General features: G+C 42.2%; 1 protein-coding gene across 1 annotated transcript in view; it reads right to left on the bottom strand.

Moving 5' to 3' along the window:
• Window positions 1-24,686, bottom strand: part of VWF (von Willebrand factor) — a 276,575-nt gene that overhangs the window by 62,578 nt on the left and 189,311 nt on the right. Inside the window, exons 38-40 of the mRNA XM_082255011.1 lie at window positions 10,714-10,919; window positions 6,116-6,218; window positions 5,952-6,026 (exon numbers count right to left, since the gene is read on the bottom strand). Of these exons, the coding sequence (XP_082111137.1) occupies window positions 5,952-6,026; window positions 6,116-6,218; window positions 10,714-10,919 (384 nt within the window). The remainder of the gene's footprint in view (window positions 1-5,951; window positions 6,027-6,115; window positions 6,219-10,713; window positions 10,920-24,686) is intronic.

The following is a 24,686-nucleotide window of genomic DNA, read 5'->3' as shown; positions in this document are numbered from 1 at the left end:
TTGAAATAAATCTTACCAATGTTGTTTTTTTTTTTTTAATTAACTTTTAGAAATATAAAAGGGTAATTCCAGCATTTTTTTTTAATTTTGAATAAAGTGGGGAAGGGTCATTTTTACAAAATTTGATCACCTTTACCAAAAACTGCTTATGTACTGTAGGTAAGGGTCATGTGTAGATAAAAAAAAAACTGTGCAGCTTTCATCAACGTTGACAAATGCCCTTGATATACAGTAGGTGTAGGCCATTTACATACCTCTCAAAGCCTAGCTGGAAAAACTCTCAGAGATGGTGCCCCCATCCTGTCTTGTTGCTAGGATGCTGCTAAGACCCTCCTAGCCTCTTTAAACCCTTTTGCATGCACTCTCTCTCCCCTGTCGCAGTAGCTCTGACAGAGGAGATGGGGGCACCACACATGTTGCAGGGATTTGAAAGCTCACTCCTGTGATGATGGGGGGGGGGGGGAGCAGTAACAGTTGGGAATATCTTAGCAACATTCTAGCAACAAGGCAGGATAGGATGATTATTAAAAAAGAATAGCGCACACACACCGGTACTCTATCCGTGTCCACTATCAAGTGGATATAAGAGGAGTCCCCTGTAGTGCATTTGCACATCTTTCCCAGCAAGGAGTATTATCTCCAAGGGTTAGAAAGGCTGGATTCATCTCTTTTTCATGGATAGTGTAGGACCCACTGATAATGGGGAACTTTGACGTAGTGGTGGGCTTGAGCACTATATGGCCATATGGTGGGACCAAATCCCCATTTTTATTTATGAATTGTCTTCAAATTTGGTAGTAATTTCGTTTGCATGTGTGCGCTATTCTTTTTTAATATACATGTCTTTTGGTTCATAGCTGCACCAGCTTTAGAAATACATGGGTATGCTCCCCCAAATTTTTTGCTAGGATAGGATGATGCCACCTGTGGAAGTTTTTGGCCAGGCTTTGGGAGGTATGTAAAAGGCCTACACTTATAGCAAGTGCATTATTCAACTATGTTTAACCACTTGACCTTCGGAAGACCATTTTTTGCGTTATGCACTGTGTTGCTTGAACTGACAATTGCGCGGCTGTGCCACACTGTGCCCAAATAAAACATATGTCCTTTTTTTTCCCACAATAGAGCTTTCTTTTGGTGGTATTTGATCACCTCTGCGTTTTAGATTTTTTGCACTATAAACAAAAAAAGGCCAGCAATTTAAAAAAGAAAAAAACATTTTTTACTTTCTGCTATAAATCATATCCAATAAAATTTTTTTTAAAAATTCAAATTTCTTCATCGATTTAGGCCAATAGGTATTCTGCTACATATTTTTGGTAAAAAAAAATCCATAAGCGTATATTTATTGGTTTGTGCAAAAGTTATAGCATCTACAAACTATGGGATATTTTTATTTGTTCAATTTTTGTTTTACTAATTATGGCGGCAATCGGTGACTTGGGGGCGCTGTGATATTGCGGTGGGTGTTCTGACACTTTTTGGGGACCAATGACACTAATACAGTAATCAGTGCTAAAAAATATGCAAGGTCACTGTACTAAGGACACTGGCTGGGGAAGAGTAAACATCAGGGGCGATCAAAGGGTTAACTGTGTGCCTAGCCAGTTTTTTTGTGTACTGTGGGAAGTGCTTTTACTAGGGGAAGGCATGGATCTATGTCTCTGCTTTGCAGGACCACAGGATCCATGCCTACACTCCTGACATAACGGCAATCTGCCCTGTTTACAAAGGCAGTACTATTCTGTCTCTGTCTCAAACAAATGGTGGGTGCCAGCGGACATTAAGTCCATGGTCCCCGTCGCTCATTTCCTGCTGTGTATTATTACAGCAGGAATGAATGCAGGCTGCGCCCACTACTTGGAAGAGCAGAATCACGTGATCCTGCGCAGAGGTGCCGCCCAGTAAATTTGCTATAGGGGGGACCTTAAGCGGGTAAAGATGCACAGTTGGTTTTTATCTACAAGTGCCCCTTACCTGCATAGGCACATTTTCGGTAAAGATGAACTAACCCTTTAAAGGTAATAATAGGCCCCTTGGAGCCATGATGTAAAGAGGCCCCTGACTGATGGCCATAAGATAAGGGGATGCTTCCTATCCCAGGCTGTCTTGTTAGGTAAAAAAAACTAAGACCTACCGGCTGTAATGCCCACGGGGGAAAAGATGGGGATAGATTACATAAAGTGTATTTCAAGTCATTAACCAAATTACCCCCAAGTCAATCCCACCCATCCCCCCCCCCCCCCCAACCTATGGAGCATGTGCAAGCATTATTTTTTCTTTAATTGTCTTCCTGTAGCAAAAAGCAGCTTTTATTGCTGCCTGCAATACCATTACCAGGCTAGTAAAATTCTTTCAGGGGTAACTTTTGGGAGGTCAGCACTGTTTTACTGGGAATCAAATTAATGTATTCAGGAGACTGGAGCCCTCCCTTTAGAGAAAAGGACAATCTGTACATTTATCACCTCCGCAGCCACCGTCTGAATGCCTCCCTCTAGGGATTGGCTGGGGCATGATAAATATTCAGCTGATCATTTAAATCCATGACCTCTATGCTCTGGAAACTTCTTTCAGAAGCAGGTTAGAGTAATCAAACTCTTATCTCAGGAAACCCTGAACAGACCTGCAGAATCAATCACTGTTCTGTTCACTACAATGGAGCCTAAAACTAAACTTACCTAGCAACCTAACCAGAAAAAGGCGCTACATACATAAAATATATATATTTTATTAAGCAAGTTTCACCCATGCTTTTTGGTTTAAAGAGGTTGTAAACCCTCTCTTATAGCCTGTACCTATAGGTAAGCCATTAATAAGGCTTATCTATAGGTACTGTAAATATCTCCTAAACTTGCACCGTTTAGGAGATATTTACATTTAATGCAGCCAATGACGTCATTGGCGCATGCGCTCTGATGGAATCCGGCCATCTGATTGGCCACCCAATCAGATGGCCGGAGGATGCAAACCAGGAAGCAGGACGGTCGAACATGTCAGCCCTCTCACAGCTGAGTGGGCAGCACTGCGGGGGCTTCATTCTAAGGTAAGTATTTCATAATGAGCAAATATGCAATGCATGCTAGCTCACTATGCCTTTGTATTACAGAGTTTTTTTTTTTTTTTTCATTTTTTTTTTTTTTTGGGTATAGAACCTCTTTAACCAAAGGGCCAGTAAATTGTGACCGCAAAGAAGGTCTCATAATAATTGTTTGGGGACTACATACAATAATAACAAGGATTAAATTGCAATGAGAACCTTTTATCAAAATGGCGACTATCTGACATTTGGGGCCCTACGTTTTAGCAGACAGGTAATGGAGGTTTCTCATTTTTCTGCTGGCCTCAAGGTACGTCTAAAAACAAAATTATGAAACAAAACTGGATGTCAAACAAACAAAAGCCACACACATTGACAACAGATTGTACTTTATTATCTGAGTGGAATTAGTGTTTGGCGTGCTTTAGCGATTGACGTGTCATTCTTGGAATCGTCTGCACAAGATAGACACTGAGTCAGTTCTAATGACAAAAATATTTTCCACTGAAATATTACGGTGGAAGTACACTGCATCTGCCAAAGCCTAGACATTTCCGAACCCACAGCAGTCACTGAACAAAACAAAGTGTTTTATAACCTGGGAGGGAGATATGAAAATATTGAATGATTCAATATGAATGTATCATATGAAGTAAAAAATATGGATGTCATTGTCCACCCAAAACTGATGTTTTTACTTTTAATTTGCCCCCTCACAGGCTGAATTCTTCTTTACAGAGAGAATCTCTCATTGGAGTCAGTGGGCTTCCATGCTGGACATATGCATAGCATTTCTTAGGCAATTTTAACCAGATTTTATAGCTAATATGGTGAAAAGTGGGTGAAAGAACGCAACCTACCATTAACAAACTCCCTTGGACAAAATGTTGGACCTTGGACTTGGCCAGTTTTATGATTTTAAATTGATTTAATACATCGAAGAAATAATTATGGTCAAATAGAATAGAAATTGATCAAAACAGTAATGTCATCAAGTAATCTGACAGAAAACAATTGGATATATGGTTGCATTCAGTTGGCGTTCCTGCCGATCGCCTAACTGTAAATATACGTCATGTTTTTTATGTTAAATACCAGGGTTATGGCTGTATCTAGATGCCATAACTCTGTTATCTTTTTTTTCGTTAGGTGGCTCGCTTTCTGATAAAAGTAAACTTGCGGCGGGAGAGGTGCCCTTTCCCCCCTCCCGTCGCTTCTCGGTGTTTCCACGGCTTACATTACCGATCGGTAGCTCCAGGAACCATCCAGCATTAGCAGGGGTTTTTCCTAGAGATAAGTGATGGCTAGATGGCCACCACTCATTTCTATGCCCTTGGAGGACCGGAGCAACATCGACGTCACTTTCCAGTTCTCCGGCAATATAAACATGATTATTTTTTTCTTAACCACTTGCCGACCGCCAGCAGTACATGTACTGCAGCAGGTCGGCTCTGTCCAGCAAAACTACCTAACTGTACTTCGCTTTGCGGGACCGCAAGTGGGCGCCTCCACGCAGCTATCCGCCACAGGGGAAGCTGATCTGCGGGTCCGGCAGCCGCGATTGCCGCTGGGCACCCGCCATCGCTCCCCGTGGAGACAGAACGGCGGTCTGCTATTGTAAACACGACAGACCGCTGTTCTGTCAGCAATTAACACAGGGCTCCTGTGTTCCTCCTATTTAGGAACACAGGTCCCTGTGTTCATTCCATAAGTACATCCCCCACACAGTTAGAAAACACCACCTAGGGACACATTTAACCCTTTGATCGCCCCTGGTGTTAACCCATTCCCTGCCAGTGTTATTAGTACAGTAACAGTGCATATTTTTAGCACTGATTGCTTTATTAATGTCACTGGTCCCCCCAAAAGTGTCAAAAATGTCAGCTGGTGTCTGATCTGTCCGCCGCAATGTCACAGTCCCGCTACAAATCGTTGCTCGCCGCCATTACTAGTAAAAAAAAAAAAAATGACATATATCTTTCCCCTAGTTTGTAGACGCGATCACTTTTTTGCAAACCAATCAATATACACTTATTGGGATTTTTTTGACCAAAAATATGTAGCAAAATACAAATTGGCCTAAAAAAAAAATTAGATTTTTACATTTTTTTAATGGGAATGTTATATAGCAGAAAGTAAAATATATTGAGGTTTTTTTTTCAGAATTGTCGCTCTTTTTTCTTTATAGCGCAAAAAATAAAAATTGCAGAAGTGATCAAATACAAGCAAAAAAAGCTTTATTTGTGAAAAAAAAAAGACATCAATTTTATTTGGGTATGGTGTCGCACGACCGCAAAATTGTCAGTTAAGGTAACGCAGTGCCAAATCGCAAAACATAGCCTGGTCATTAAGGGGGGTAAAACCTTCCGGAGCTGAAGTGGTTAAGGGGGTAAACCTTCTGGTCCAGAAGTGGTTAAAGCAAAAGATCAAAAAACAAAATTAAGCAGGGCACTCCTATTCCTTCTGTATTGAACTGTATTGTAATTGTACTTTCCCCTCTCTACATTGGAAAGTGCTGAATGAACTGTTGGCGCTATATAAATCCTGTATAATAATAATATATAGGGATGCGTAGTGTGGTGAAGATATGTAAACCAGAGAAACAAATAAAGAGAAATAAAAATAATTTGATGGTTACCAGAGCTCCCATATTAGTAGTTTATCTGTATATTTATCTATTTGCCTTGGGTTCAGTTTAAAAGAATTTGCTAGGGGGGCCCGTCACAGATAGTTACACCCTTGAATGAGTCCCAAACTAGCGTCTGTACATGGTTTCGTGACAACACATAGGGGTCCTGAATGCAACACAAACTACATCTGAAATAATAACAACCAGCCTTCTGACCAGAGATACATAAACAAAAACACACACACAGCCTCTGGCATTGAAAGAATTTAATAAAAGAGTACTCACCGCACTCATATTCCGGGCAACAATGATCGGAAGTCTTCTTCAGCATTGGAATTTCACAAGGGCCACAAGTGATTGCTGAAATAAAATGAGACATTAATAGGCTGTTAGCACTTCATCACTTAACCAGGAGTTCTGAGAAACAGATATGTATTGGCATGGATTACGTTCGACGGTTGGGCACGGCTTGGGCGAGCAGTTAATCATCCTGTTATCCAGACAAATGCAGATAGTGCATGGTTGAGAGTTGGGAATCCAGCGTTCCAGATGCTAAATGGAAGATAATAACAATTAATTAGCTGCAAGAGAGATAATATAATCGCTAATATATACATGAGTAACCTCCTAATGTACACTCTTACACAAATCGCCTGTCAACAAAACCCTAATTAAAAGAAGAAAAAAAACCTGTGTTTAATGTTCAGTTGTTTTAAACAGCTGCTAAAGCTGAACTTCCCGTCAGCTTTCTATTAAATCCAAAAAACAAAAATGAATATGAAATTGCAGTTTACCAGTTCTTAGATTTGGTGGATGCATTTGTTTTCTTGGTTTAGGCTTAATCCCTTTAATTTTATTTGGTGATCTGGCCAGTAAGTCTGTTATTTTTAAACTTTCTTTAATAGACCAAGCGGTCCAAGTAGCAGTTAGAGGGTTGAGACAATCTATTGCTGAGCTTACAATGATTAGCTTTTAAAAATCTCAAAGAGAAAAGGCTGATGCTATAACTGCTTATAAAAGAGGTTGTAAACCCATTTCAAAGACTTTTACCTATAGGTAACCCTTTTTTAAGGCTTACCTATAGGCGCTATAAATATCTCCTAAACATTGCATACAGCCGATGACGTCGGCACTGCGGGGGCTTCGTTTTTAGGTAAGTACTTCATAATGAGCTAGTATGCAATGCATACTAGCTCATTATGCCTTTGTCTTTACAGGTTTTTTTTTCACATTTTTTTCAGAGGGTTTACTTCCTCTTAAAGTGTTAGCTGGAGTTCAGATTTAACTTGTTGGTCAAATCCATCTCAATCTGCTAGTCTAAAGGCTCATACACACTATAAGAAAATCGGGCGAATGCAAGGGGGTGCTATTAACCATTTAAGCCCTGGAAGATTTAATCCCCTTCCTGACCAGGCCCTATTTTGCGATTCGGCACTGCGTGACTTTAACAGACAATTGCGCTGTCGTGCGACGCTGTACCCAAATGAAATTGACGTCCTTTTTTTTCCCACAAACAGAGCTTTCTTTTGGCGGTATTTGATCACCTGTGCGATTTTTACTTTTTGCGCTATAAACAAAAAAAGAGCGACAATTTTGAAACCCCCCCCCCCCCCAAAAAAATTTAAAAATCAAAATTTTTTAACATTTTAGGCCAATTTGTTTTCTGCTACATATTTTTGGTAAAAAAAAATCGCAATAAGCGTATTTTGATTGGTTTGCGCAAACATTATTGCGTTTACTAACTAAGGGAAAGATTTCTATAATTTTTGGTGGTTTGTTTTTTAACGAGTAATGGCGGCGATCTGCGTTTTTTTTTTTTTTTGCGGGACTGCGACATTGCGGCGGACAGATCAGACCCTTGACTGACATTTCTTACACTTTTGGGGGTAAGAGTGACATTATTACAGTAATCAGTGCTATACATATGCACTGTTACTGTAAAAATGACACTGGCAGGGAAGGGGTTAACTTTATTGGTGATGCAGGGGTTAAGTGTGTCCCTAGGGGCGTGCTTCTTACTGTAAAGGGGTGTGGCTAGTGATGTAACCACAGAGACATACAATCCTACATAGCAGGATCGTATGATCTCTGAAGTTAGATCAGGGAGAATGACAGGCGGGTTTGTTTATATCAGCCGCCTGCCTTTCTCCCTCTCCACTGGGAGATTGCGAGTGACCGGCGGATATTGGGTCCGCCATTCACACGCGCGGACTTGTTAGGGAACGAGCGGGGTGGGAGCGTGCCTCCGACGGCTTTCGCTCGCCCCCTAGAGGCTCACAGGCTAGCGACGTAGTACTATATTGCCTAATATAACTATTTACTGCGGCGGTCGGCAAGTGGTTAACAATTAATGGCAACCCTGCGTGTCTACATGAGAGCAGCTTGTTTTGGCTGTGGGTGCAGAACAGCTCGTGATATACATTTTACCCAGCACCCACAACAGTTTGAACCCAGCCTCAGATACGTATTTATGCCTACTCCTTACCCCCTGGACTAAGTAAACATGTGACCCTTAGTACCAAAAATGTTTATATTCAATGGCTGACAAAGAGTTCAGAAGTATGTCACCTGAATTTAGAGGTCAGGAGTATGTAATCTGAATGCAGAGGTCAGTAGTATGTAATCTGAATGCAGAGGTCAGGAGTACGTAACGCAGAGTTTCCTGAAAGTAATTGACTGGGGTGGGGGCTTGACTGGTGGCGTCATCGTGCCCACCGAGTGATGCTGGTGAGGCACTGTTACTTGCTGTTATATACTGTTTTTTAATCTACCTCTGTAAGTACCTGTTAATTTTTAATAAAATTTAACATAGCGGTTTTACATAAAGTGTACGGCCCCTGTTCCTTCCTAGGAATGTGGAGGCTGTTCTGCCTGATATGCTGACCTATGGAGTGACTGAGGTTTAACCAATTGCCGACCGCACTATAACCAAATGATGGCTACATCGCTAGCGGCCAGTTCATATGACGGCCTCCCATGATCGCGCCCGCTGCGGCGCATAGGCAGGACGCTCTGTGATCACAGTGTCCTCCTAACACTGCTGATCACCCATTAAGGTAAAGAGCCAATCAGGTAAAGAGCCAATCTTTACCACATGATCAGCTGTGTCCAGTCACAGCTGATCACAATGTAAACATTAACCGGTTATCGGATTTCTTTTCCTATTGGTGACAGTGTGAGGAAGGAAGAAAAGAGCCTATAACTGGCCTCTGTGAAAGGGACATGTCCAAATTGTCAGTGCAGTCCCAACAGTGCCTACTAGTGCTGCCAATCTGTGCCCACCAGTTCTGCCAATCAATTCCCATCAGTGCTCCCAATCAGTGCCTCCTCATCAGTGTCACCTATCAGTGGCACCTATCAGTGTCCATCAATGCTGCCTATCAGTCCCCATCAGTGCTTCTTCATCAGTGCCCACCAGCGCCGCCTCATTAGTGCAGCCTATTAGTGCCCATCAGTGCTGCCTCATCAGTGTATATCAGTTCCGGCTCAACAGCAGACATCAGTGAAGGAGAAAAAGTAACATTTTACAAAACTTTATAACAAACTATGAAAAAGTTTTTTTTTTCAAAATTTTTTAACTTTTTTATGAAAAATTAGCAAAAAATAAAAAAACACAGTGGTTAGTAAATACCACCAAAAGAAAGCTCTAGTTGTGTGAAAAAAAAGATAAAAATTTTGTTTGGGTAGAGCGTTGAATAACTGTACAATTTTCATTCAAACTGCGACAGCGCTGATAGCTGAAAATTAGCCTTGGCAGGAAGGGGGTAAAAGTGGCCAGTAGGCACATGGTTAAAGCTGGCGGTTTGCTGAGATCATTGTTGGTTATCTTGAGGCTTGTTACCAACATGCTTGATTGATCTCTGTCATAGTTATCTATTTCATCTGGTAAGAAGCCATTGTTACCTGTGGTGTTTGGTCATCTCTTCAAGATATATATTACCAAAAGAATTGAGACGCCTGGCTTTACACGCATATGAACTTTAATGGCACCCCATTCTTAGTCCGTAGGGTTCGATATTGAGTTGGCTCACCGTTTTCAGCTATACCAGCTTAATTCTTCTGGGAAGGCTGTCCACAAGGTTTAGGATTGTGTCTATAGGAATGTTTGACCATTCGTCCAGAAGTGCATTTGTGACCTGGCTCGCAGTCTCTGCTCTAATTGAAACCCAAAGGTGTTCTTTTGAGATGAGGTCAGGTCCACCCCAAATTCGCTCATCCATGTCTTTAGGGACCATGCTTTGTGCCCTGGTGCGCAGTCATGTTGGAACAGGAAGGGGCCATCCCCAAAATGTTGGGAGCATGAAATTGCCCAAAATGTCTTGTTATGCTGATGCCTTATGAGTTCCCTTCTCTGGAACTAAGGGACCAAGCCCAACCCCTGAAAAAAACCCCACACCATAATCCCCCCTCCACCAAATTATTTTGACCAGTACACAAAGCAAGGTCCATAAAGACATAGATGGGCAAGTTTGGGATGGAGAAACATGACTGGTCAGCACAGAGTCCTGACCTCAACCCGATAGAACATCTTTAGGATGAATTAGAGCGGAGACTGCGGGGCAGGCCTTCTCTTCAACATCAGCACCTGACCTCACAAATACTCTTCTGGAAGAATGGTCAAACACTCCCATAGTCACACTCCTAATTCTTGTAGACAGCCTTCCCAGAAGAGTTGAAGCTGTTATAGCTGTAAAGGGTGAGCCAACTCAATATCAAACCCTACTGTCTAAGACTGGGATGCTATTAAAGTTCATGTGTGTGAAAGGGCAGGCAGGCAGTCCCAATACTTTTGGCAATATAGTGTATATTTATTAGATTGGTGAATGACTGAATGCTCTATTTCATTTGAACTCTCTTAGTTTGTTCTTCAAGCACGCTAAAGATTTTTACATCAATGGACTTATATATTTATATATATTATCATTTATATTTTACTGTAGTTTTTGGTTGTTTGTGTTGATGCGCACTTATTATGTGTATTTCTCGATTGATAATTGCTACACAGATCATCCATTTTTCTTTAAATGTAACATGTATTGTAACATACCTTGTACTCAGTTCCGTAATCATCAACACATTGGGTGCATGCACTTTCTGTGACACATTTTCCATGTAATGTTACTTTTCCATCTGGGCAAAAGCAGCCTTCTGTTGGGTGGTCAGAGCAGTCTGTTGTATTGTGGATGTTTGCGCAGTCCCTCTCACATCCTAACCGGCAATGGTTGTACACCATGGTACTTGGACAGTTCATAGCTGAAACACAAAGAAGGTTTTTTTGAGTGCATGTGTGTGGATATACTAGATATACTTTGAACCATGGGGCAAAAAGTATATATATTGTACATCAGGGGTAGGTAAACCATGTATAGGTTTCAAATAAAACACAAAAATATCTGGACTTAGATATACTAATGAATATTAAAAATCTGCTAGCACATTTTCTGGTCACAAATTCAATTAATATAAAGCATAAACTGCAGCGCCTTTTATAACAGATGTACAGTGTAAAGCCCCGTACACACGTACTGATTGTCGGCCGAACGATCGGCCGTCTTTTGTCCGGTGCTGTCCTGTCGGCTGAAAAGTGCTAAAGATTGCACACGAATTTTGTCGGCCAACAACAGCCGACTGCAGAAGTGATGTCATGTGATGGTTAACTTTCTGTGTGTTTTTTCTTTTCTGAGCATGCCCAGTCTTGCTAATCTGCTCTTTGTCGGCCGAATTCTGTACTGACTGGCGAACAATCGGCCGTTCTGGTGACGGCCAACAAAAATTTTAAAGTCTGCATGCCAGATTCTGTTCGGCCGAAAAGTCGCAGTCGGTTGTCGGAAGCATCATACTAACAAGCTGACAATCGTCCGATCGGACGGTGGCCGAATATTTACGGCCGACAATCGCTACGTGTGTACGGGCCTTAAATCAAGTCCATTTCCTCTAAAAAAGGAGTAACAGTGTGATATGATACATAAGATGTGAGGTATTAAAGATGATAACACATTCCGTTCTTAAAAGAGATTGCAGCTTAACAGGGTGAACAGGAACATAGATCCAGATTGGAGACCACCACCTTCACCACCGACACACACAGCCTCTTACCCAAAGTGGTTGACTCCCTAATACTGAGGGTCAAACATGCACATATGTGAACTTAAGGCAAATTCCTGGATAATCTCCTTCCTCTGATATCTCATCAATATGGTTCCCAAACTTAGAGCCACCCCAGAAATCAAAGAAGGGTGGTATTCTACCTATTTTCACTGCATGGTGCAAAATTTGGAAGGCTTGGAAAAAACAGATCTGGATCACCATCAACCAGTAGAATCTGCCAACACCACCCTTCTCTGAACACAGATATCCAGAAACTCTTCTCTTGCCGAGGGCTCTGGAGCTGATATCCTGTGATTGGCAAGGACAACAGCAGTTCATCTGAAAAAGGCTTTATTTGTTTCAATGAGAGACACAAAGCGGATCTGGGTGCATTTATTGGAGATTCTTTTCTGGCGTGGCTCTAAGATTGGGAACCATGTTGGCCAGATATCAGAGGAAGGTGACTGTCCAGGAAGTTGGCTTAGGATCACAAACTGTACTGTATGTTCATGTTTGACACTCTGTAATAGGGGGTCAACTACTTTGGGTAAGGGGCTGTGTGTGTCGGTGGTGAAGGTGGCGGTCTCCAATCTGGATCTATGTTCCTGTTCACCCTGTTAAGCTGCAATCTCTTTTAAGACCTCATGTGGTTGCTTTAGGGACAGTTAGATATCGGCTGCAGTCGCACAGAAATTGCTTTGTCAATGTCCACAAAAGTCATTTAAAATGCTCCAATGTCGTGTTAGGGTCTATTACAGTCTCTTTAACATTAGGGCCAGGTATCCTGTGGTTGCTTTAGGAGCAGTTAGATATCGGCTGCAGTTGCACAGAAATCGCTTTGTCAATGTCCACAAAAGTAATTTAAAAATGCTCCAATGTCATTTTAGGGTCTATTACAGTCTCTTTAACATGAGGGCCAGGTATCCTGTGGTTGCCTTAGGGACAGTTAGATATCGGCTGCAGTCGCACAGAAATCGCTTGGTCAATGTCCACAAAAGTCATTTAAAATGCTCCAATGTCATTTTAGGGTCTATTACATTCTCTTTAACATTAGGGCCAGGTATCCTGTGGTTGCTTTAGGGGAAGTTAGAGATCGGCTGCAGTCGCACAGAAATCGCTTTGTCAATGTCCACAAAAGTCATGTAAAGGGCTGCAAATTTTTTGGTATTGCTGTGCAGTGCACTAAAAAGGGGGTGGGGGAGGGGGTAATCCACAGTATAAGTAGAAAGCATATTATAGTGGATTAATACTATTATTGTGCACTGTGCAGCATTGTGACAGGTGTGGTGGTGAGACTGAGCGTTTCTGCAGCAACACTACACACAGTGACAAAAGCACTTATAATGTATTATAACTGGTGTGATAGACCAATTGCCCCCCCCCCCAATGCCACATATTGAAGTGGGGTGTTATTTAACAGTATAGTTTTCTAAGAGTGTATTTTAGTCCTGCAAACATTTGGCCTCTTTTGCTGTGTTAACTCTGCTACACACAGTGACAACAGATACTGGCCAATTATTTGTAGAACTGGTGTAATAAACCTGTGCCCCCCCCCCATGCCACATATTGAAGTAGGGTGTTCTCTGGGTAAACTTTTTCAAGTGTATTTGTGTCATGCAACAATATTGCCTAGTTTGCTGAGTGAAGTCTGGTACATACAGCGCCAAACTCACTGGCCAATTTTTTGAACTGGTGTGCTACACCAATGCTCCCAATGCCACATATTGAAGTGGGGTGTTCTCTAAGTAAGCTTTTTCAAGTGTATTTGTGTCATGCAACAATATTGCCTAGTTTGCTGAGTGAAGTCTGGTACACACAACGCCAGACAATTATTTTTTCTGTGAATGCCTAATGTACCTCCAGCCACCAAATACTAAGTCCTTTGCTGTCAGTTCAAACCACGTGAGCTAATTTTTGGAGCCTATACAGGCCGACACTTACGGTTCTGTGTACTGTGAACGCCTACCATACCTCTAGCCATCAAAAACTACGTTTTTTGCTGTCAGTTCAAACCATGTGAGCTAATTTTTGGAGCCTATACAGGCCGACACTTACGGTTCTGTGTACTGTGAACGCCTACCGTACCTCTAGCCATCAAAAACTACGTTTTTTGCTGTCAGTTCAAACCATGTGAGCTAATTTTTGCAGCCTATACAGGCAGACACTTACTTCTGTATACTGTGTGAATGCCTAATGTACCTTCAGCCACAGAATACTACATACTTAGCTGTCAGGTAAACCCATGTGGGCTATTGTTTGGGGCCTGAAATGGGCGACACTTACTTCTGTATCCTGTGAATGCCTAATGTACCTTCAGCCACAGAATACTACATTCTTAGCTGTCAGGTAAACCCATGTGGGCTATTTTTTGGGGCCTTTTATGGCCGACACTTACTTCTGTTACCTGGGAATGCCTAATGTACCTTCAGCCACAGAATACTACATTCTTAGCTGTCAGGTAAACGCATGTGGGTTAATTTTTGGGGCCTGGAATGGCCGACACTTACTTCTTTATCCTGTGAATGCCTATTTTTTCAGAATGGAAATGAAAAACAATGGGTCTGTAAAGGTTCCGCCAAATTGTGGAATGGACTCCTTTTACAGATGTGTGAATGGACCCTATATGTATTAGACAATGTATTTACCGGCTGCTGTCAGTTCTGGCTGATTTATGAAAAAAATATATATATTTTTTGCTGTAAAAAAAAAATAAAAAAAATTAGGGCAACTTTTTCAATTGCAATACTTCTGTTATGACATTGTCCATGTGCTGGGACTATTTGTGCACAGCTAGTACGTCTTTTGTGGCTGCAAATATGACCTAAATGTTTTTAAAGTTCGCCTCCCATTAAAGTCTATGGGGCCCGCCGCAAACTCTCGGTTCGCTGACTTTTGAGAAAATTTGCGGCTGGCGTTCGCGAACCGCCCCGGCCGATGTTCGTCCATCACTACCCGTGACCACCTTCCACACAGACAGGAGGAGAGACACCTGTCACCCTCCTCCTGGGACCTGGCTTCCTGCCCAAAGACCCCCTGTCACACGTGCCTGTGGCTTTTATAACATATCCCAGGATGTACCACTGTTGTGCCAACCCACTGGGATAGTCATAAAAGCTGTGTGTCACTGGCTGGGTTTCCTCCATTGTCCAACAGGCTCCCCTATTGGATATAGTGGGGACACTCCCTCAGACCAGATGAATCACACATGGACACATGCAACAGGCCTAACTACTGATCAGGCTCCCCTGATATGCAGATGGAGCAGACTATGGTTTACCTGCTGCTCCCCTGATAAGCAGGCAGAGCAAACTTAACCTTCCTACCTAGCACCTATCTAGGAAGGTGCTACACTACTAAAATGAGTGTGTGCTGTAAATTGCCTCCAGCATTGCTCCTGTGTCTTTTTGCTGTAGGCTTTCGTTTTGCTGAAGCCCAGAGCCCCTGAACAGCAGTAAATCTTTAGGCTGTCAGCAGATTGGCCTCTACAAATTTGGCACAGTGCCTAAAAATAGAGAGCAACTGAGCATGTGCAGAGCAGGGTGAGACAGTGTTCTACACAGTATACAGTGGCTTGAAAAAGCATTTATATCCCTTGCAATTTTCCAAATTTTGTCACGTTACAACCAAAAACGTAAATGTATTTTATTGGGATTTTATTTGATAGACCAACACAAAGTAGCACATAATTGTGAAGTGGAAGGAAAATGATAAATGGTTTTCAAAATGTTTTACAAATATATATGTGAAAAGTGTGGCATACATTTGTATTCAGCCCCCCTGAAGTCAATACGTTATAGAACCACCTTTCGCTGCATATAAGGCTGCAAGTCTTTTTGGGGATGTATCTACCAGCTTTGCACATCTAGAGAGTGACATTTATTCCCATTCTTCTTTGTAAAATAGCTCAAGTTCTGTCAGATTGGATGTAGAGGATCTGTAAACAGCAATGTTAAAGTCTTGCCACAGATTCTCAATTGGATTTAGGTCTGGACTTTGAATGGGCCATTCTAACACATGAATATGCTTTGATCTAAACCATTCCATTGTAGTTCTGGCTGTATGTTTAGGGTCCTTGTCCTGCTGGAAGGTGAACTTCTGCCCCAGTCTTGAGTCTTTTGCAGACTCTAACAGGTTTTCTTCTAAGATTGCCCTGTATTTGGCTCCATCCATCTTCCCATCAACTCTGATCAGCTTCCCTGTTCCTGCTGAAGAAAAGCATCCCCACAATATGATGCTGCCACCACCATGTTTCACAGTGCGGATGGTGTGTTCAGGGTTATGTGAAGTGTTAGTTTTCTGCCACAAGTTTTGCTTTTAGGCCAAAAAGTTAAATTTTGGTCTCATCTTACCAGAGCACCTTCTTCCTCATGTTTGCTGTGTCCCCAACAGGTCTTCTCGCAAACTACAAACGGGACTTCTTATGGCTTTCTTCTTGCCACTCTTCCATAAAGGCCAGATTTGTGGAGTGCACGACTAATAGTTGTCCTGTGGACAGATTCTCCCATCTGAGCTGTAGATTTCTGCAGCTCCTCCAGAGTTCTCTTATTAATGCTCTCCTTGCCCGGCCTGTTAGTTTAGGTGGACGGCCATGTCTTTGTAGGTTTGCAGTTGTGCAATACTTTTTCCATTTTCAGGTGAAAGAGTGAACATTGCTCTGTGGGATGTTCAAAGCGTGGGATATTTTTTTTTTATACCTAACCCTGCTTTAAACTTCTGCACAACTTTATCACTGACCTGTCTGGGGTGTTCCATGGCCTTCATGATGCTGTTTGTTCACTAAGGCTCTCTAACAAACCTCTGAGGGTTTCACAGAACAGCAGTATTTATACTGAGATTAAATTACACACAGATGGACTCTATATACTAATCAGGTGACTTCTGAAGGCAATTGGCTCCACTAGATTTTAGTTAAGGCTCCTTTCACACACTCTGTCCGTTGGACGGAGTCCGTTTTTCTCAGCGGGGGATCGAGCTGCCGATCCCCCGCTGAGCAGCAGGAGGACAGCTGTGTCTCCGCGCTGTGTGCGGAGACACAGCTGACAGTTCCCCATGCATCTCTATGGGGGAAATCGGATGTCAACGGACCGTCAGTCCGTTCTCACCCGATCCCATCCGATCCGCTGGACGGATGGAAAATAGGGTTTCCATCCGTCCAGATTTGACGGATCGGATCGGGTCGGATGTCAGCGGACTTGTCTCCGCTGACATCTGATGCCCCATAGGAATGCATGGGGGGACCGTTCAGATCCGCTAAAAAAACGGACAGGCGGATCTGAACGGTCCGCCTGTGTGAAAGGGGCCTAAGGGTATCAGAGTAAAGTGGGCTGAATACAAATGCAAGCCACACTTTTATATTTATTTGTAAAATATTTTGAAAACCATTTATCATTTGTCTTACACTTCACAGTTATGCACCACTTTGTGTTGGTTTATCACATAAAATCCCAATAAAATACATTAACCTTTTTAGTTATAATGTGACAAACTGTGGAAAATTTCAAGGGCTAAGAATAATTTTTCAAGGCACCATAAGCATTTATTTTTTAATGTTTCAAATAGCCATACCTGTAAAAGGGGCCAGACTGAAGTGATCTGTCAGGACTTAATTTTCTGACTTTTCTGAAGATAGAAGCTGCTCCAGATTCTGTCTGCCCCAGTTTAGATACCCCCCCCCCCAAGCTAGAAGAAAGGACACCCAGATTTAAATCATTATTAAACCCCAACCCAAAAAATGTAACACCGGTATATTACATCTTGCCAATCATTAAATGTGGTGGTTCCAATAGTTTTCTTTTATAGGCTTTCTTCCCTCTATTTTCACCTAGTGATCTGCCCAGTAACACATCTCCTGGATTACAGCACCCCCCCCCCCCCCCCCCACACACACACACACACACACACACACACACTCTGGGTGAAGGAGCACAGGGAATACAAAAGATAGCAGCACTGTCAGTCTTTTAAATGCAAATCTGATCATTTTAGCACCCCTAATAAATGGTTTGTCCCATCTGTGTAACTGATACATTCTGCTGGAGAGCTTGTGTTTTTGAAAATCAACAGACTTGCTGGCTTGATCACCAGATGAATATAGAAGAAAGAAAGCCTAAAAAAAAGAAAACTAATGCAACCATCTAAGAATTGGTAAGCTGCAAAATAATACACGTTTGCTTTTGGGCTTAATATCGCTTTAAGTAGGAATATTCATGCCTGCAGTATTTAGACAATCTTTGTGTAGCCTGGAGTTTAGTTTTAGTTTAGTTTTAGTTTTTAGTGTTTGTATTAACATTTTTCTCTAAAGGAGAATTAATACAATAGTTTGTAATCACAAGAAGTTCATTACAATTACACAGATTTTGATCAATGCTTGTCATGCACATATCATTTATTCCTTTAATGTAAAAAATAAAAATACATATTTTAACTTAAAAGATAAAAAAAATACATGTGTGTTTTATTTTAACTTTAAACAGAAAATGCTAATTTGGTATGTAGTTCATTATGGAGAAAAAAATCCATTTAATTCACATAAATATAAAATCATGTTTCTCTTTGATAATTTAATATTGTATTTTTAAATATTTACTGTAGTTTTAACTGGATGACGTCAATGTATCTTTACAACCGTGTGGGGATTGCGTACTTGAAGTGACGTACGGAAGATGAGGACCATATTTATGCCTTGTGATCCAGGAGACACAAAAGCTAAAATCTACATGTCTAAGACTTTAAGCATTTTGTAGCTTCCTAAAGCATTTATGCTCTAAAGCCTATCTAAACCCCTAAACAAAATTGTAATGTATTCTGGCTTCTTTGATGTGGTGGCTGCATTTGTTTTCTTTTTTTCAGGCCTTTTTTTATTTCTAGTCCCATGGTAATTATGCGAATAACACACTTTTCTGTCCCTGGGTGATGCTGTTCACATTTCCCTGTATCTTTTTATTATAATGAACAATAACACAGAAATAGGGAATTACATTGTAACTATGTAGTACTACCAGGTGGAATATTACAGCGCATCTGGAAAGCATTCACAGCGCTTCACTTTTTCCACATTTTGTCATGTTAAAGCCTTTTTCCAAAATAGATTAAATTGATTATTTTCCTCAAAATTCTACAAACAATATCGCGTATTGACAATGTGAAAGAAGTTTGTTTGAAATCTTTGCAAATTTATTCAAAAATAAAAACACAAAAAAAATCCTATAAGTATTCACAGCCTTTGCCATGGCACTCAAAATTGAGCTCAGGTGCATCCTATTTCAACTGATCATCCTTGAGATGTTTCTACAACTGGATTGGAGTCCACCTGTGGTAAATTCAGTTGATTGTACATGATTTGGAAAGGCACACACCTGTCTATATAAGGTCCCACATTAACAGTGCATGTCAGAGCACAAACGAAGTCATGAAATCCAAGGAATTGTCGGTAGACAGGATTGTATCATGGCACAGATCTGGGGAAGGGTACAGAAACATTTCTGCAGCACTGAAGGTCCCAATGAGCACAGTGGCCTCCATCATCAGTGAAATGGAAGAACTTTGGAACCACCAGGACTCTTCGTAGCATGGGTCTGCCCGGCCAAACTGAGCAATCGGGGAAAAGGGCCTTTGTCAGGGAGGTGACCAAGAACCTGATGGTCACTCTGACAGAGCTCCAGCGTTTTCCTGTGGAGAGAGGAGAACCTTCCAAAAGAACAACCATCTCTGCAGCACTCCACCAATCAGGCCTGTATGGTGAAGTGGCCAGATGGAAGCCACTCCTCAGTAAAATGCCCATGACAGCCTGTCTGGAGTTTGCTTAAAAAACACCTGAAGGACTCTCAGACCATGAGAAACAAAATTCTCTGGTCTGATGAAACAAATATTGAACTCTTTGGCCAGAACGGCAAGCGTCATGTCTGGAGGAAACCAGGCACTGCTCATCACTTGGCTTATACCATCTCTAAAGTGAAGCATGGTGGTAGCAGCATCATGTTGTGGGGTTACTTTTCAGTGGCAGGATTTGGGAGACTAGTCAGGCTTGAGGGAAAGATGAATGCAGCAATGTACAGAGGCATCCTTAAAGAAAACCTGCTCCAGAACACTCTGGACCTCCGATTGGGGCAAAGGTTCATCTTCCAACAGGACAACGACCCTAAGCCAAGATAACAAAGGAGTGGCTACGGTACAACTCTGAGAACGTCCTTGAGTGGCCCAGGCAGAGCCCAGACTTGAACCCGATTGAATGTAACGCTCCTGCGTTTTTAGTATAGGCTGGATTTGCAGCTGCAAAATCTCCACTCAGTAGTCATGTAGAGATGTGTTGAATACCAGATCCAACTCTCCAGGACTCATCGCCGTGGGCCTGTCAGCTTCAACATACAGATATATACACACTCAATGAGATGTTCCTGGAGTGATAGAATGTATATGATAGTATGAAGGTGATGTGCTGAAGGGACAGGTGTGAACAGTGACAAGGATGGTAATCACTTGATAGGTTTTGTATAGGAGAGTTCAAGATGGTATTTAGGAATGCAGATAGGTTAGTATCGAGTATGCTAACAGGTGGTGAGGACAGCAGATGACAAATACAGGATAGACTAACCCAGTGCAAGGATAGATAGTAGTAGACAGGAGAGCTAGCATTCTATGCAGCAGTGCAGATGATAGATGGTAGTAGGCTGAAGAGCTAGCAATCTATGCAGCAGTGCAGATGATAGATGGTAGTAGGCTGAAGAGCTAGCAATCTATGTAACAGTGCTTAATGTGCATAGGTAGATAGTGCAATAAGGTTATGGAGGGTTCCCCTGCGGGGTACTTATCACTTGTAATGTTAGTAGTTTAGAGAGGTCCAGTAGATAAGGAATGATCCGGTAGCGAGATACAGGGATCAGTAGCGAGGTTCCGGTCTGCTCCAGGTAAAGGGAATGGCTGGAGGTTCCGATTGAGAGACAGGCTTGAAAGCATGTGGATAGCAAGGCAGGTTAAACGAACAATGTGAGTGAGACCGCCGGCGGTTGAAATAGCCGCTCTGCGGCGCTCAGCAGTGACATCATCGTTCTTAAAGGTATATGCGTACCACCTGAAGAGAAAGGTGGGACGCATTACAGAGGAAAGTGGTGATTAAGGGTACCGGAGGTACCAGAATCTTACAGTACCCCCCCCTTAAGGCCGGCTCCGGAAGGCCTATAGGACAGGTTTCTCTGGGTGTTTCGAGTGAAAGTTCCGTATAAGTCTAGGCGCATGAATATCAGAGGTATTTATCCAGGTGTCATCTTGGGGTCCATAGTTCTTCCATCTTATGAGATACTGGAGTCTTCCCCTATGGATGCGAGAATCCCAAATTTCCTTGATCTCATACTCTTCTCCGCCTTCAACTTGTATTGGAGGTGGAGGCAAGATGGTAGGCCTTATTCCTTGGTTAGGAACATGGGGCTTCAGTAGCGACACATGGAAGATGGGATGGATCTTGAGATCTGCTGGTAGGGTGAGCTGTACTGCAGCTTTTCCGATAAGTTTTTTAATTGGGAAGGGTCCCAAAAATAAAGGTCCAAGCTTCTTGCTAGGGATTTTTAATCTTAAGTTCTTTGTCGATAGCCAAACGAGGTCCCCAATAGCATACTGAGGAGAAGGTCTTCTACGAAGGTCGTAGTACTTTTTTTGTTGACTGTGAGCATGTGATATAGTGGTATTGAGTAAACCCAAAGAGTCTTTTATTTGGGTAAGGTAATCCGAGGCTACTGGGTTACTCGATGGCAGGATGCGTGGTGGAAGAAGAGTGGGATGAAACCCATAGTTCAAGTAGAACGGACTTTGCTTCGTAGTACTGTGGGTTGCGTTGTTGTAAGCAAATTCTGCTAGAGGAAGGAGATCCACCCAATCATCCTGCAAGTATGATGTGTAGCAACGTAGATATTGCTCAATGCATTGGTTGACTCTTTCAGTCTGTCCGTTGGTCTGAGGATGGTAGGGAGAAGTGAGCTTTCGCTCAATGCGTAAAATTTGACAAAGTGCTTGCCAAAATTTAGAGATAAATTGTGAACCACGGTCGGACAAAAGAGTTTTTGGAATTCCATGCAACTTAAACACGTGTTTCATCAGTAGTTCTGCTGTTTGTTTAGATGAAGGTAGTCTACGGATAGCAATGAAATGTGCCATCTTTGTCAAGTGGTCCACTGACACTAGGATGGTATTAAATCCTTTAGAGGGTGGTAGTTCTACTATGAAATCTAAGGACACAACTTCCCATGGAACCTGGGGTATTGGTAGACTACAAAGTAGTCCAGATGGTTTTGTAGTGTCAATTTTGGACCTTGCACAGATGTCACATGAAGAAACAAATTTTTGTACAGACGTCGTCATATCAGGCCACCAAAACTGCCTGGTGAGCAAATTAAAGGTTTTCGTTATACCCATATGTCCTGCCATGGGCACATCATGCGATAACTCCAAGATCTTGGTGCGCATAGTAGGGGGTATGTAGAGTTTGTCATTGTAATAGAGGAAGCCTTCTGCATCAGTACTTAGTTGTGGTGGAGGTGAATCCATTCTTATACTGTGCAAAATCTCTTCCTTCAAGGAACGGACAACACCAATAATGCGTTCATAGGGTATTATGGGAATGGAAGGGATTTCGGCGCAGTTATCTTCGGTTAATCGTGATAGCGCATCCGCTTTTTTATTTTTGTCTGCAGGCGTGTTTAATTGCCTATAATCGATAATAGGCCTGAGACTGGAATCTTTATTGCGGACAAAGGAAAGTCCTGCAGCAGTGGAAGAAGTAGAGGGTCTAACGAACCCTTTCGTCAAATTCCCATCCAAGCATTCCCCGAGACGAGAAAGTTCATCCTGTGAAAGGGGACAAACATGACCGAAAGGCAATCCGCTGTTAGGGAGTAGATCGATAGTGCAATCGTAATCCCTGTGGGGAGGCAACACTTGAGCATTTTTCTCAAGGAACACTTCGGACAGATCCTGATAGCATAGTGGTGCAATTTCATCTGACACCACAGACAGAATCTTCCCATAAGATGGGAGGTTACACGTATTCTCACAATAGTGAGAAGGGAAAACCAAAGTCCGTTTTTTCCAATCTATGATTGGTTGGTGTGTGTGTAACCAGGGAAGTCCCAAAATAATAGGAAAATGGGGTGAGGATAGTATGTCAAAGGTGATGGTCTCCACATGTGATTCGTTGGTAGTGGCAAGGAGTGCCTGTGTCTAGTTGGTGATTGGACCAGAAGACAGTGGAATACCATTAATGAAACTAACAGGAACAGGCTTAGATTTTGAAATAATAGGTATTTTATTTAAGGTAAAAAAGCGTGTATCAATATAGTTTCCACAAGATCCAGTGTCGGCCATAGCCTTAGTGGTGATCCTAGTTTGGTCCCACTGTAATATTAAATGAACATAAAGATAGGGGTTAGAAAAGGAAGTCGTTAATCCTCCCAGCAAGACATGTGAACACTCACCCTCTTTTTTGCGGACAAGGGGACAGGTGCTTATCAAATGATTCGAGGATGCGCAGTACACGCAGAGATTTCTGGATGTTCTTCTAGCTCGTTCAGTAGTCGTTAAAGGTGGGCGTATGGTTCCTACATCCATGGGAGAAGGGTCAACGACCGAAATCTGAGAAGGACTAGACAATGGCATTCCCATCTTTTCAGCCCTTCTTTCTCGCAGTCGTCTGTCGATGTTGATACTAAGTTGTATCAAGGCCTCCAAGGTGCCAGGTAAATCCGCTCGGGCGAGCTCGTCTTTAACAGCTTCCGATAACCCGAGTCTGAATTGAGTTTGCAAAGATGTGTCATTCCACCCTGAATCAAGGGTCCATCTTTTGAACTCAGATACAAAGTCTTCTACAGGTCTCCTTTCTTGTTTTAAGGCCCTCAACTGAATATCAGCAGTACTCTGCCTATTGGGGTCATCGTATAAACTAGCGAGTTCCGCTAGGAATAAGGAATAGGTGTTGAGAATCTGATCATTATTCTCAAAGAGAGAGTCTGCCCAGGCCCGTGGATCACCCGTCAAGTATGAAATAACGGTACAGACTTTTATTTGATCAGTGGGGTATGTACGGGGTTTTAACAAAAAAAGCAATTGACATGCGTTTTTGAATTCACTAAATTTTTTCCGATCGCCTGTAAACACTAGAGGAGGGTTTATTTTAGGTTCAGGAGGCTGAACAGCAGTAAGCCGTGAGAGCTGGGTTACCTGCTGTGTCAGAGTCTGATTCTTTTCTTGTACGTCAGTCAAAGCAAGTATTAACGCTTTTACTTGTTGTGTTGATTGTGTCACTTGAGTGGGTAATTCTGCTGAATCCATTTTTAAGGTTCGTTCAATCTGTAACGCTCCTGCGTTTTTAGTATAGGCTGGATTTGCAGCTGCAAAATCTCCACTCAGTAGTCATGTAGAGATGTGTTGAATACCAGATCCAACTCTCCAGGACTCATCACCGTGGGCCTGTCAGCTTCAACATACAGATATATACACACTCAATGAGATGTTCCTGGAGTGATAGAATGTATATGATAGTATGAAGGTGATGTGCTGAAGGGACAGGTGTGAACAGTGACAAGGATGGTAATGACTTGATAGGTTTTGTATAGGAGAGTTCAAGATGGTATTTAGGAATGCAGATAGGTTAGTATCGAATATGCTAACAGGTGGTGAGGACAGCAGATGACAAATACAGGATAGACTAACCCAGTGCAAGGATAGATAGTAGTAGACAGGAGAGCTAGCAATCTATGCAGCAGTGCAGATGATAGATGGTAGTAGGCTGAAGAGCTAGCAATCTATGCAGCAGTGCAGATGATAGATGGTAGTAGGCTGAAGAGCTAGCAATCTATGTAACAGTGCTTAATGTGCATAGGTAGATAGTGCAATAAGGTTATGGAGGGTTCCCCTGCGGGGTACTTATCACTTGTAATGTTAGTAGTTTAG

This window comes from Pelophylax lessonae, assembly GCF_965119305.1.
Source record: "Pelophylax lessonae genome assembly, chromosome: 4".
Classification (NCBI taxonomy): Eukaryota; Metazoa; Chordata; class Amphibia; order Anura; family Ranidae; genus Pelophylax; species Pelophylax lessonae.
The sequence above is the reverse complement of the archived record's forward strand: the minus strand, read 5'-3'. Positions and strand labels throughout refer to the sequence as shown.